This window comes from Ambystoma mexicanum, chromosome 5q (genome assembly GCF_040938575.1).
Source record: "Ambystoma mexicanum isolate Mex_15411 chromosome 5q, UKY_AmexF1_1, whole genome shotgun sequence".
Taxonomy (NCBI): domain Eukaryota; kingdom Metazoa; phylum Chordata; class Amphibia; order Caudata; family Ambystomatidae; genus Ambystoma; species Ambystoma mexicanum.
Window position 1 is genome coordinate 35,862,911 of NC_090933.1, and position 15,045 is coordinate 35,877,955.

General features: G+C 46.3%; 1 protein-coding gene across 2 annotated transcripts in view; it reads left to right on the top strand.

Moving 5' to 3' along the window:
- The window catches only part of AHRR (aryl hydrocarbon receptor repressor), a 1,406,519-nt gene that overhangs the window by 1,291,393 nt on the left and 100,081 nt on the right, over nt 1–15,045 (top strand). For both annotated transcript variants that reach the window (XM_069620459.1, XM_069620460.1), the window contains exon 9: nt 3,984–4,084. In XM_069620459.1, coding sequence (XP_069476560.1) covers nt 3,984–4,084 — 101 coding nt within the window. The remainder of the gene's footprint in view (nt 1–3,983; nt 4,085–15,045) is intronic.

Below are 15,045 nucleotides of genomic sequence, written 5' to 3' on the forward strand. Positions count from 1 at the left end.
CCTTCTGGAACGCTTGCTGTACAGAACTGTCCAGGGCACTCACTCACTCTATTGAACTGGACCCGAGGGTCCTAGTCCTGGGTGTGCCAGACGAGTCCGATTCCAGCAAATGGGAAAAACTCCTTTTGAACACAGTGGCGGCCCTAATGAAGCGTAACATCGCACAGAAATGGGGAGTGCCAGACCCCCCGACACTGGAACAGTGGGTACTGTATATGGACTCATGTGCCATGATGGAACGACGGATCTATGCTACGAGAGGCTGTCCAACAAAAGCATCTAAGATATGGGGGAAGTGGGAAGAGACTGGGCCTTGAGGGCCGGGACAATGGTAATTACTGAATGGACAGATGGGGAGAGGGTCTGGGGAGAAGATCTAGGTGGTCGGTGATACTAATACTATGTTGAATTTGGGCTGGGGATGCTGTCCTGGAGTGCTTTCGCCTTCGTTTTGGGTTTTTGCTTTCTTGTTGAGCGGTTGTCTTGACTATGTTGTGAAAAACAATAAAATGTTTTATTTTAAAAAAAATAAAGGTGAACAAGGCACAACAGTATACCTCCTTTACGACTTTGGGTAGCACAAGCCGAGGGCAGGCAGTACTCTCAGAAGGGGAGTGAGCTGGCCCAGTAGGACCCAAACAGCAATAGTGCAATGACCCAAAATAAAATAATGGCCAATCAAAGGTCTAAATAAATGCAAGGAACGAATAAAACCACTAAGATTCCACCCCTGCAGGAGAGAACACAGAGAAGACATACCTTCATAGTGAAAGGGAACACTGGGTGTTGAGGATGGGGGTAAACAGGCAATCAGTTCAGGAGCAATGTCTGGGAGTAGAATATGTATAATATGGAAAAAGAGTTACAGTGGGGTCTTACACTTCACTGGGGCCCTCAAGGGCATTCCAGGGGGACATGCCCACTTCACATACCTCTTAGTCTTGTTACTACACCTCAAAGGTTTTAAAAAAAGACTTCAAGGCACTTTGAGGCAGTGATATGGCATTGGGTTGGCGAGCTGGATGACTGGGTCCAACACATGGTGTGGTTCACAAGCAACAATGATACGTAGTATGAAGAAGCTTGGGAAAGGCAGGGGATTTTGATGTAGCCCACAAGCAGTTTGAGGTTGGAATCAGGGCCCTGGGCGGTTCTTCGACTTCTGGGTTGCTGGGAGGCCCAGTCCATAGTAGACAGGGACAATGTGAGTTCTTTTCTCTGCACTTGCACTCCAGTAAGTTTGGCTGAGAGCACCTGCAGCGGTCCTCCAGCTCCAATGAACAGGATCCTGGTTCCAGGGATCAGGCAGCAGAGATGCCTCCGTCCACAGAGAGCAGATCCACACAGAGCTTTGTCATGGAATGGACACTGGTCACTATGTTCATAATTAAAATGACATCAAAGTCTTGCAATCTGTGCAATCTCAGGGGCCACCCTGTCAAACCATACAGACCTTAATTTTACAGAATAGTGTGCCACCAGCCTCCCAGGACAGGCATCTATAACTTGGGGTAAAGGGAGCATTTGATCACAAATGCAACTCTGCCTAGTCTGTCAAAACTTTGGGCTCCAGCAGGCTGCATTCATGAATGCACATATGGCCTTTGTCCTACACTATTGACATTAAAAGACAGTTTGCTAGAGGTGTCAGGAGACTGCCCCCAGCAGATTCTCACATGTACACTATGCTTTTTTGCATGGTGCATTTATGAAGTTGGGTCTGATTAGCAAAATTGAACTTCAAAGTCAGAATTCCATACATCATTTTAGTACATAAAAATAAACAAAGCTCATGCTATACCATCCTCTCCGATAGCCATTCTGTCACAATTCTCGTATGTGAAGTGTTTTGGCCAAATGCCTATAGAAACAAGAGAAACCTCTACAAATTAAAATAACGTTTCTAATGGCAACAGTGTCCAGAATGAGTTAAAATAAGTGGATGATTTCTCAGGTGTCCAAATCCTTCAGTTGTGTTGTTCCTCAAATTAAATTCAATCCTAGTCTTATGGGTCCTTGTCACTTCAGGTACACCATAGTCTATAACAAGTGTCTTAAATATCTAGCCAAAAATGTTTCCAAAACTATGCTCAATAGTCCTAGGCATCCAGGTGTCACTCTTTTCTAAGAATGCAACTATTCTAATTCTTGGCCAACAAAAGAGTTTACTAATCCTATTTTATAATGCCGATCCCTAGTCACACACAAAACCAAACACATTCTCCTGGGAAGGCTCTTGTGTGATTCTATCGTAGTCTGGACCATCCTTTGGTCTTCCTGCTTTCAGTCTCGCCCAACAGACCTTGCCCAGGTGTCCTTTTCCCATCGTCGCTCCTCACTGAAATGTGGATTTATCTCCATCCTCCGGTGTCCCACTTTACGTAATTCCTCTCTCGCAGACCTTAACATTCAGAACAGGTCTTCCCAAGATCTTGGGGTCTCAGCATTCACATGTTCAAGTATCTCTGCGATCTTGATTCAAAACATTCCTCTGATCAGGTCTCTGTACATCCTTAGTTCTTCAGTCATCAAAGGTCTCGCCACAACCCGTTTCTCTTAATTCACTTGGATGGCTCTCACCACAACTTGCTTCTCGGTTCCCAGCATGCAGATCCCGATGGACTTCTTTTAGACGTCACTGGACTTCTGTTAGACGTCACACCTTTGTCTGAGGTTTTTGTCTGAGTTTTGGATTGGATTATCCACTTAGTTACCCGTGATAAATCTTTGAATTTGGTTAAACAAGCGTTTCCGCATTGGTTAATTATCGGATTTCACTCACTTGTTTTGCCACTTCATACGAGGTGCGCGACATTGCCACCATCTTGAAATCTCTCATGGAAGCTTTCATCTGTCTGTGACATTCTGTGCCTTCTGTAGACTAAAATGCTCCTTACCGTGGCATCTCCATTGCAGTCATAGTGCCTTCCCTTACTCATTTCGGATAGCACGTAAGTTCCAGGATGTGTTCTTTAAACTCCAAACTCCACACATGTATTGATTGGTAAATGCGGTGTGTCCTGTTCAGTTCCTGTTTGCACAAAGTAAGGCCAAATCGATATTCTTGTTTGTGAGCTATAGCTTCAAACAACCATGCTGGTGGGTTTGGGAGGTCCCTGCTGTTGGGGTTTTTACCGCCCATAGCATTGTAATACTGTGTCCTGGTGGGGATGGCGAGGGTGCAGGGTCCCACTCCACCCACTCTCTGAGAGGTGCATCGGGTGGCAGCCAGACCAACCAAGTCCTTTGCGGCTCATCCCTCTCACATCCATGCATGAGGAGTTCTTCCAACAGAGTGACAATACAACGCAGCATTATAGGCCCAGCAACGTCAGTGTGTTCTGACAGCGCATCACTGTGATTATTGGGCACAACAAACAAATATGTTCTTCCAGAATAATACGGACATTGTTGGTCAAAGCGAACATGAGGGTATTCTTACAGAGGCAACAACTCATTCATGCATTGACATATCAAGAACGATGTCTTATCACACTGGAAGAGTACTGGCATATGTTGTAGGCCTAGGCATCATGAAATGTGTTTTACAATGACAATGCGTGTGTATATTGTGGGCAAGGGCATTATAAAAATGCAATGCTCCTGTGTACAGTTGGTGAACTGGCAAATATTGGATACTTTCATGTATTACCCTACAGAAGCAATTGTATATTGCATAGATGTTCATCAAATTTGTTTTACAACACGTGTGTGCTGTAAAGGGCCACAATTTAACCAATTATTTAAAATGTATGTTCCCGAAACCGTCCTTTGTTGATTCTGGGCTCCCTGGTTACACTTTGCTCATTCATGGGAAATATTTACTCCCTTCCAGTGACAAAATTCATCTGCCACCACTCCTCAGAACCCTAAGCTCCTTCCAACTTTTCCTGGGTGATTAGTTCAAATATGATGACCGATGTAAAATGTTACAAGTGTAAATCACTAGAAGGATACGTAGTAATATCTCCTCTTTTCCGCAGGTCCAAACCGGTTTCAGGTTCGTGTGACACAGAGCTCCAAGGAAGGGCTGGCTACCAAGGTTTCCCAGAGATGCTGCACAGTGCAGAAAACCAGATTAAGTGTACGTATATCAAGCTATCACTTTAAATGTGACCATAGGTTTGTATTTGCGCAACTAAATTATAATGGATTCCACTTTCATTTTGAGAGGCCACCGCGATGCACATGGTTAGTGCTTGCTCTGCAGTGGGAGTAACCAGGAAGGGGTTTGCCAACACTGTGGCCCATTGATAAAGGTCAATGGCCACCATTGCTTACAGGCAATAGTACAGGGAAGAGTCACACTGGGACAAGGTGCACTCGGCCACTTGATTTACGGCGCCTTTGCACTATCAAACATGTCACGTCAGTGTGCCCCAAAATATCAAGTATTCTGGAAAGGTGCATGTTAGGTTAGAATGTCATTTTTGACTCACTTCGCTAGCCCAGTGTTATTTGTATGCACCCGACCTATTTCTGTCCACGGTAAAGCTTCATCCAAAATTACACTTAAGACCGCACCTTATTTGTTATGGGCTAGCTTGGAAGGCCAGACAAGGGCTGGGCGGGACTCCAAATTTGCTTCATAGTGTCCTTGAGTGTATTTTCTTATCTAGGCAGTGTAATGGAGTTACAGGCTGGTGGCAGGCCTTTACATTTTTTGGAGGCTGCAATACCTGTAGCCATTTTACCATATTAGTAGCCATTTCCTCCCTGAGTGGGAGCACAATAGCCGAGTGGTATTTTTAATCTCTAGTAAGTTAACCATTGGCATTGTTTTGCTTATTGTGTGTTTTCTCAGTAGAAACAGACGTCTTTAGCCATTTGCCTAAGTGAGCTCCGATTCTGAGCTAACAACATCTTCTCTATGTGTGCTGAAGACCTCACTCAAAAACTTTGTGTGTGCAACTGAAACACGAGCAAGGCTAGCGTCCACTGACTTAGAGGCTAACCATATTTGAAAGGTGCATTTGTTGCGTTTTCAGTGCAGTGGTCTCCCCCCACCCTGTGAATGTATATAACTGTGGAGGCACTGACCCATCTGTCAGTTGACTACCTGGAACTGCTCATGTGTGCTTGGAAGGAAAAGTTGATTCTGAGGATGCTGCTGAAAGCTCTGTTGCTGGGCACCCGATTCTCTACCCGATGGTGAGACTTTGCTGATTTTTGACCAGTGGCAAACGGTTATCTTGTGCTTCAGTATATGAGCTTGCATGAGTGATGCCATTGAATGGATTCAGGGAATCCTGGGTAAGTGACCCGTATGAATATCACATGGATGGATGTGAGGGTGACCGGGGGATTGCTGTACTCATTATCTTGTAATACTCATTATCTTGTAACCAGAGACAGACTGTAACTAAGAAAAATGTACGTAAGTATATTAATTTGTAACTTGGGTCCACTGTGCTCATTTCCCCTGAGGCATGAACCTAACAGAACCATCTTCAATGATTCCTCCCCTAGGTCCAGTGGGGTCAGATCCTCCATCTCTGCAGCTGTTGTGTGCTGCCTTGAACCTCCTACTCATGCGTTAGACTATCCTAGATTTGTCTGTGGTCCTTCATGACAAGGAGCCTCCATCATACTGTCTTGCAGTTCCCATCCTGGCTGGAGGATCCACTGACCTGCTCCGATAACTTGTGGCAGCTGCTGCTGTTTCATAGTTCACAAGCTTGTGGGTGGTTTTATGAGGGTCCACATGACCTTGGCTAAATCACTGGTCTCATCGTTCCATCGCCAGAGGCTTCACCTGCCATTCTTGGTGCCCAGAACCAACACCACTACCAGTGGAAGACCAGTCATTGGAACTCAGCTCTGCACCCTAGTTTCCTGGACCTCTTCATTGCACTGCAGCAGTCTTATCTATATTGTGGAGGTCCCCTGAATCCTAACTTTCTGCTGGTCAGATTTTTGTTGGTGCCTGGTGCCGTCATCTGTAGACTCTTCTCCGGCCAGCATACCCGACTGCAGCATTGTCTGCAACCAGATTCTTAATTATGTTATTGTGAGCCATGCCCGAGAGTTGGTCAATAGTAGATCCCCTTGGAACCCAGTCCATGCATGGCCTATGGTGCTTAAAGCTCTTAATAGCTACACCGCTCTGAAGACTCTTAATGGTGATATGTAAGCCCCTGTAGCACGACTGTAAAGAGTTATTGTGTGTAAAAAAAAAACACCTAGATCTCACCAAGAGTGCAAGATGTGGAAGAACATTGGTAAAGGCGGAACCACATGAAGCTAACACAATGGTTTGGCACTTGTATCTACCCGCATGTGCTCTGGGATCGGTCCCCGCGAACAGCCTTCTAGAAGAGGAGAGGTGGTGCTGGATAGAATGAAGAATGACCTAAGAGAATTTTTGATAGTCACTGCGCTATTTGTTTTTGACTCAGTTTGGCTGGCCTCTCTGAATACTAGTAGTATAGTATGAAAGAAGAGAACAGCTTTGCATAATAAGGTGATGACCTTTATCCTGCATTTAAGTTACTGCAGTAAACATGAGCACAAGGCACATTATTGGTAAATATGGGTTGGTGGTTGTTTCCAAGTGGTACTGTGCCAATTTATGTGTCTATATTAATGATATTTTCGTTCAGAAAAATTTGCCACGGTCAGCATCTGGTGGGTGAAGAACGTAACACCTACCGGTATGAACAAATGTACATGGATAAATTGGGTGACCCCTCACACTTGTGCGCTCAATGCCTGCGAACAGTCATTCAAATAATTCTATTTCTTGTTTGTTTTAACTAGAGGTGCGCTAATTAGGTGAAAAATTATGTGACGGTTAAATCATTTATCTTGGGTGCATTCATGTGCAATCTTAATCAGCCATTGCATACAGATCAAGTGATGAACAGCCAACAATGACCGCTTAGTGCATGTGCCTCTTGTTTCGCCAATCTATGGCTTCCTCTAGGCTAATAACTCAAAATCTGGGTATTTACCAAGAAAGTTCAAACCATTTGGTTATGATATCTGATGTTTGGTTACAGTTTCGTTGTAACATACAGCAATGCATTGCATTTATAGTTTAGAAATTTAGATTACTGTACAATCCGGAAGCGTTAGCCTGTAAGAACTAGAGAGGCAAAGGAAATGGTCTCGCATGAGACAAAGGCATGGTTTCATTAACAGGTGTGGTTTGGATTGAGTAATTCCTAGAACACACCACTATGCTTGGTTGCATTAGTTGTTTCACGGTGTAGTGGGCTGCCTTGTACTTCACATGCGTGGTTACCCCCATGAATAGTGAGTAAGGGAGGGGTATGCCAGCTGCTGGCTTGTGTGTCAGCATTTTGCGGGGTCCACCCTTGTGCTTCACATGCGTGGTTACCCCCATGAATAGTGAGTAAGGGAGGGGTATGCCAGCTGCTGGCTTGTGTGTCAGCATTTTGCGGGGTCCACCCTTGTGCTTCACATGCGTGGTTACCCCCATGAATAGTGAGTAAGGGAGGGGTATGCCAGCTGCTGGCTTGTGTGTCAGCATTTTGCGGGGTCCATCAACTTGCCAGTGTGCTCGTTGATAGTATGATTCAAGGTGATGTTTATCAGTAGATTCCTATAGGCGGTGGTTGGGGGTGGGAGTTGTAATTGTCAGACCAACTGTAATTGCGATTGCTGTGAGTGCTGGTTCAGGTGACTAACAGGTGTGGAGTGAGGGTAGATAAGGTTCGGTATTTACCTTAATGCGACATGGTCCATCATGTAAATGAACATTCAGGTACTAGAGTTATGCGTTGTGCCGCTCGTAGACCATGTGGGATAGAAAGGAGAATAACTCCTGTAAGAAATATGATAGGCCAGTATGATTGATAATATTAGCACCATGCAGGTGGGTGTGTGGCTTAGTGCCCAAGGGTGTTCATAATAACCTATTGTCATGATGCCTACCCCCAGGGACCCAGACCACGTCCAGCAACCCCGGAAGCAGGCATCAAGTTATCCTAAGCAAGTCCAACAAACCCTGCTAGGGGCTATTTGGGTCAAGTCCTGGCGCCTATGGCGCCAGGCTCATATGGAGAGTCAGTCCTGGCGCCATAGGCGCTAGGCTCATAGATTAAAACTCACCTGATGCAGACCATGCTGCAAACGTACCTGATGCAGACCATGCTGCAAGAGCTCCAAGCCAAAAGAGGCTTGGAAGGGACTACTTTACTTAGGGACTATTTTTTACTCAGGCGGGGCTGGGGAGGAATACTTACCTGGGACTACTTTGGCGGCTATTTAAACCACGCCCGAAGAGCAGCACACGCTTCGCGTTATTCTGCATCCAGCAGCGTAGCGCTCACCCATGCCTGCAAGTCTGCATCCAGCCGTCTGCCACGCTCGCCTCGAGTTTGGAGCTCCTAGAAAAAGGGAGAAAGAAGGAGAAAAGGTTAGAACAAGATCAATACCTTTAATCCTTACCTGAATTCCCGATCCATCGTGCCTTCGAGCTGGAAGAAAGAAGTTATTTTATGCGCGTCGCCTCGCCTGCTGCAGCGCCGCGCTGCACTCACCGGCCTTCGCAGCATCTTCACATTCCACCGCATCCTCCTGTATGTTCCCGCCGCACTACGGCACCTAAGGAGAAGACAAGAACAGCAAGGTGAGCCAAGGGAATACACAGAGGAATATTAGTTACCCTCCCATAGACTTACCTGATTTTTTCCCACCGGGGGTACTATTCCTCTTCACGGGTCGGCGCAGCTTCCACTGCATCTTCTCTGAACCCTGGCCCCTAAGGGGAAACAAAAGGACAGCAAGGTGAAACAAAGGGACTAACAAGGGGAACCCTCCTCACCACAATAGACTTACCTGATTTTACCGCCAGAGGTATTATTCCCCAAGACTTCATACTTTCTCTCAGCGCCTGAATAAGGGAGAAAGCAACATGTTACATATTGACATTATTTTATCGAACTGCGTTGGAAAATACAAATCCTTACCCGAATACTACCGGTTGCCACGAGGAACTCTTCATTAGGATCAAGCTGCAACCTGCAAGGAATCGGACAAGAGTGAAAGTCAGGCATTTGAACTCTTACGAACTTTATACTTACGGCGTCTTGCCGGGAATCTCGGAGTCAATATTGTTCTGGAACTCCCCAATTCCTTCGAGCCAGTGAAGCAACTGGTTATCAACGGGCCCCTGCGCTCAATGCAGGATGGAGAGCTCATCTTTTCAAACCATCAGGTGAGACTATAAGAGGGGACATCAAAGGTGATCTGTGGGGAGAACAGCAGGGGTGGGGGGATTTACGCTCAACTCCACGGGTGGTTAATTCCCTTTCTCCATTTGCAGAAAAATATTCCTACGGGCCAAGCAAACGAAGCTAGGTGGGCCAGTCCAGTCTGTCATCTCGGCCCTAAGCGTCACATTGGTGGAGACCGCAGCTGTCCAGTTCCGATCGACGCCTCTGTGGGAGCCAGGTGAGCATAACAGAACGCGAAGACCACCCACAAATTCCCACCCGGGCGTTATGGATACCTCAGAGACTGACCAATTGGCCCAATTACTAGGGGAACTGAGGGCTGAAGTGCATTCCGCCCGTCAGGAAACCAATGCTCTTAGAAGAGAACTGATTTTGTCAAAGGAGCGAACTGATGACCTTGCTAGGCAACTATTGCAAAGCCAGGCTGGACAAGCACCCCTACCTGGTTCCGGGGGAAATCCAGCTCCTCTGTTATCGAGTAACCCTGTGCAAATAAACCTACCAGGAAATATTCCATTAGCTCCACCCGAACGCTTTGCCGGAGATCCCAAAAGGTTCGCTGTGTTTATGAACCAATGCTGCTTGCACTTTTTATGCAGACCTGGAGCCTTCCCAAACGATCAAGCCAAGGTAGCCTTTGTATTGTCATATCTCAGCGGCAGTGCAGCTGATTGGTCAATTCCACTAGTTACTCAGGATGACCCGATTCTTCAGGATTTTCAGGGCTTTCAAACGAGCATGGAAAGACTATTTGCCCGGAATTCCCAAGGACAGGCCCTGGATAACGAACTTTTGTCCGTACGACAGGGTAACCAGGACCTTCTATCCTACATCGCAACCTTTAATAGGTTGATAGTGGAAACTGGATGGCCTGAGATAAAACGAATCACGTTATTTCATCGAGGGCTTTGAGGAGAACTCAAGGATGTCTTGGCTCAAGTTGTGAACCCACCTCAAGACTGCGCTGAATATATAGACTTAGTGGTCCAGTTAGATCACAGACTTCAGAACAGAAAGGCTGATCGAGCCAAGTTTGAGAATCTGGTGTTGGTCAAAACCCATGCTAACCCCAAAGGAGCAGATGCTTCAGAACCCATGCAAATCGGAGGGGTTAAAGGATCCTTAACCTAGAAGGAAAGAGAAAGGAGACGGCAAATGCAATTGTGTCTATATTGTGGGACTTCTGGGCATTTTCTACAGGATTGCCCTGTAAAACCACCCAAGAAGGTGGTAGGAGCTGCTGATAAAAGCCAAATGGAGTCAGACTCGGGAAATGACCACGCCGACAAGCGTAGAGGTCCGCTTGAAGAAGGATACTCAGACCTCGCATTTCATTATACCAATGGTCCTTGTAGATCCAGGGCAGCCATCGCGTATGCACGCAGTAAGGGCATACATTGATAGCAGGGCCATAGGAAACTATGTGGACTATGAATTGGCTTCCAGGATGAATCTACCTCTCTGCCGAAAAACCACCTCAGATGTCATCACCACAGTCGATGGAACTGAAATTGGCTCTGGGCCTGTAACTCATTCCACCACAGAGATGACACTATTGGGTCAGGATGGGCATCGAGAGACTATTGTGTTTGATCTAATCAAAGCCCCACAGTTCCAAATAATACTGGGAATACCTTGGTTGGAAACACATAATCCTTGTATTGATTGGCGAGAGAAGAGAATAACCTTCCCGGATTGTGCACTAACCTGTTACCCAAAGAAAAGTCAGAACGCAGGCCTGGCCACAGTAACCACAGCAGTCATGCAACTACCTCCAGAATACTAAGAATTCCAGGATGTCTTCCAAAAAGAACAGGCAAACACCTTACCTCCTCACAGATCGTACGATTGTCAAATCGATCTCATACCCAGTGCACAACCACCTTGTAGCAGGATCTATGCCCTTACGGAACCTGAGAACCTTCACCTATGACAATACTTAGACCAGTACCTTGCCAATGGCTTTATTCGCCCATCCAAGTCCCCTGCATCTTCAGCTGTGTTCTTCGTGCCCAAAAAGGAAGGTGACCTCAGAATGTGCATAGACTACCGCTCATTGAACCAGATAACTGTTAAGAACCGATACCCATTGCCTCTGATCCCTGAACTACTAGACCAATTGAAGGACGCTTGTATATACACTAAATTAGATCTCCGGGGGGCATACCATCTGGTACGTGTAAAAGAATGCGACGAATGGAAGACTGCTTTCCGCACTAAGTATGGGTTATTCGAATACCAGGTGATGCCTTTCTGGTTGTGCAATGCACCAGCAGCCTTCCAATACTTCATGAACGATGTCCTTTGTGAACTCATTGACGTTTGTGTTGTCGTATATATCGATGATATTCTAGTATACTCCTCTTCAGAATCTGACCATGTGAAGCACGTCCGAGCAGTCCTTGAAAAATTGCACCAGCACAAACCTTATGCAAAACTGTAAAAATGTGTTTTTCATGCCACAGAAGTTGAATTCCTTGGGTTTATCCTGACCCAAAGGGAGTCCGAATGGACTCACGAAAGGTGGCCGCAATCCTTAAGTGGCCATCACCAAGTTCAGTTAAAGGAGTACAAAGCATGCTCGGCTTTGCCAATTTCTACCGCAGATTCATCCCGGATTTTTCACATGTTGTACATCCCATCACAGCACTCTTGCGAAAAAATAAACGCTTTATGTGGACTGAAGAAGCTGAAAATGCCTTCCAAGAGCTGAAAGCGAAATTCACGTCTGCACCTGTATTAAAGCACCCGCGCCCTGAACTTCCATACATAGTGGAAACTGATGCATCCAGTCTAGCAATGGGAGCTGTCCTGTCTCAAAAGGACCATGAAACTGGCCAGCTTCATCCAGTAGCATTTTGGTCCAGAAAGTTCTCGGCACCCGAGTTAAACTATGCGGTTACCGACAAGGAGTTATTAGCCATCAAATCCGCCTTCACGGCTTGGCGGCACTATCTTCTCGGTGCCAGGCATACAATTACTGTGATCACTGATCACCGGAACTTACAGTATTTAAAGACAGCCAAGGCCCAATCGTCACGTCAACTCCGATGGGCATTGTTCTTTGCCGAGTTCGATTTCGTAATAACCCATCGACCAGGTTGTAAGAATGGTAAAGCAGACGCCTTATCCCGAATAGGGATGGGAGAGGCAGAAGTGAACCCAGAACCAGTACCTATAATTTCCGAACAAAGAATTCTTGGCATGACTACTCTACAGACACTAGAGGACACTCAGGTAAAGATCCAGCAACTCTTTGATCCTACAGCCCTGCAGGACTGGGTAAAAAAAGGCCCGGACTACTCTGTCACCAATGATCTGCCTTATTACCAAGGGCGGCTATTTCTACCACACAAGGAACTACAAGAGCTAGTCATTTCCCGTTATCATGATACCCTAATGGAGGGGCACCCAGGTATTGCAAAAACTGAAGCTAAAATTAAAAGACAATTCTGGTGGCCCACCTGACGAAAGGATATTAAATCATTTGTAATGTCTTGTGGCATTTGCGCCCAAAACAAAAGTCAAAAGGAAACACCAGCTGGACTCTTACAACCTTTAGACATTCCGCCTACACCATGGCACACCTTATCGTTTATTACTGATCTACCCCTATGCAATGGATTTAACACCATTCTAGTTATTGTGGATCTTTTTTTCAAGATGGCCCACTTTATTCCTTTAAAGGGATTACCTTCAGCTTCAATCCTGGCCAAGGAGTTCCTCGAAAACATTGTTCGTATACACAGATTTCCATCCATATTGGTCTCTGACCGGGGCAGTCAATTCATTTCACATTTTTAGAAAAAATGCTGTCAATTGGCCCAAATCGATGTGAGGTTATCGTCCAGTCACCACCCCCAGACCAATGGTCAAACGGAGAGGACCAACCAGACTCTCGAACAATACCTGCGTTGTATGTTACATCAGACTGAGAGTAATTGGAAAGACATTCTTTGGATCGCCGAATATGCATACAATAATTCAGTACTCTCTGGAACTGGACAAAGCTCCTTTTATACCTTATATGGGCACCATCCTTGAACCTCAGACCTTGACTCACCCCAACACTTAGAAATGCCCGCAGTGGACCATCTGCACGCTACGATTACACAAGCCTTTAAGGAAGCAACTACACATTTAAAACAGGCGAAAGAAAAATACAAGAAAGATGCTGATCGGCATAGAAGTGATACTCCACAATACCAGATAGGGGACCAAGTATGGTTAGCCACAAAACATATACCTCTAAAGGGAACACGGACCTTTAACCCCAGATATTTGGGACCTTACTCTATTAAGGCCATTATCAACCCGGTGGCTGTCAAGTTGGACTTACCTGCTAATATGCGAATTCACCCCGTCTTTCATGTGTCACTTTTGAAGCCAGTGCAACCAGGGACAAGACTAACCAAGCCACCAGACCCTATCCTTGTAGACAGAGAACCCGAATTTGAAGTTAAGAACATCCTGGACTCCAGAGCTGAAAGTCAAAACTCTTTTATTTAATCGACTGGAAAGGTTACGGACCACAGGAAAGGTCATGGGAACCTAGTGACCATGTTCATGCACCCCGATTGGTGAAAAAATTCCACCGAAATTTCCCAGACAAACCGAAACCACAGGGAAGAACGACTTTAGGAGGGGCCTTGGGGGGGAGTGCTGTCATGATGCCTACCCCCGGGGACCCAGACCACGTATAGCAACCCCGGAAGCAGGCATCAAGTTATCCTAAGCAAGCCCAACAACCCTTGCTAGGGGCTATTTGGGTCCAGTCCTGGCGCCTATGGCGCCAGGCTCATATGGAGAGTCAGTCCTGGCGCCATAGGCGCCAGGCTCATAGATTAAAACTCACCTGATGCAGACCATGCTGCAAACGTACCTGATGCAGACCATGCTGCAAGAGCTCCAAGCCAAAAGAGGCTTGGAAGGGACTACTTTACTTAGGGACTATTTTTTACTCGGGCGGGGCTGGAGAGGAATACTTAACTGGGACTACTTTGGAGGCTATTTAAACCACGCCCGAAGAGCAGCACACGCTTTGCGTTATTCTGCATCCAGCAGCGTAACGCTCACCGTGCCTGCAAGTCTGCATCCAGCCTTCTGCCACACCCGCCTCGAGTTTGGAGCTCCTAGAAAAAGGGAGAAAGAAGGAGAAAAGGTTAGCACAAGAGCAATACCTTTAATCCTTACCTGAATTCCCGATTCATTGCGCCTTCGAGCTGGAAGAAAGAAGTTATTTTATGCGCGTCGCCTCGCCTGCTGCACCGCCGCGCTGACCTCACCGGCCTTCGCAGCATCTTCACATTCCACCGCATCCTCTTGTATGTTCCCGCCGCACTCTGGCACCTAAGGAGAAGACAAGAACAGTAAGGTGAGCCAAGGGAATACACAGAGGAATATTAGTTACCCTGCCATAGACTTACCTGAATTTACCACCGGGGGTACTATTCCTCTTCACGGGTCGGCGCAGCTTCCACTGCATCTTCGCCGAAACCCGGCCCCTAAGGGGAAACAAAAGGACAGCAAGGTGAAACAAAGGGACTAACAAGGTGAACCCTCCTCACCACAATAGACTTACCTGATTTTACCGCCGGAGGTATTATTCCCCAAGACTTCATACTTTCTCTCAGCGCCTGAATAAGGGAGAAAGCAACAGGTTACATATTGACATTATTTTATCGAACTGTGTTGGTAAATACAAATCCTTACCAGAATACTACCGGTTGCCACGAGGAACTCTTCATTAGGATCAAGCTGCATCCTGCAAGGAATCGGACAAGAGTGAAAGTCAGGCATTTGAACTCTTACAAACTTTATACTTACGGCGTCTTGCCGGGAA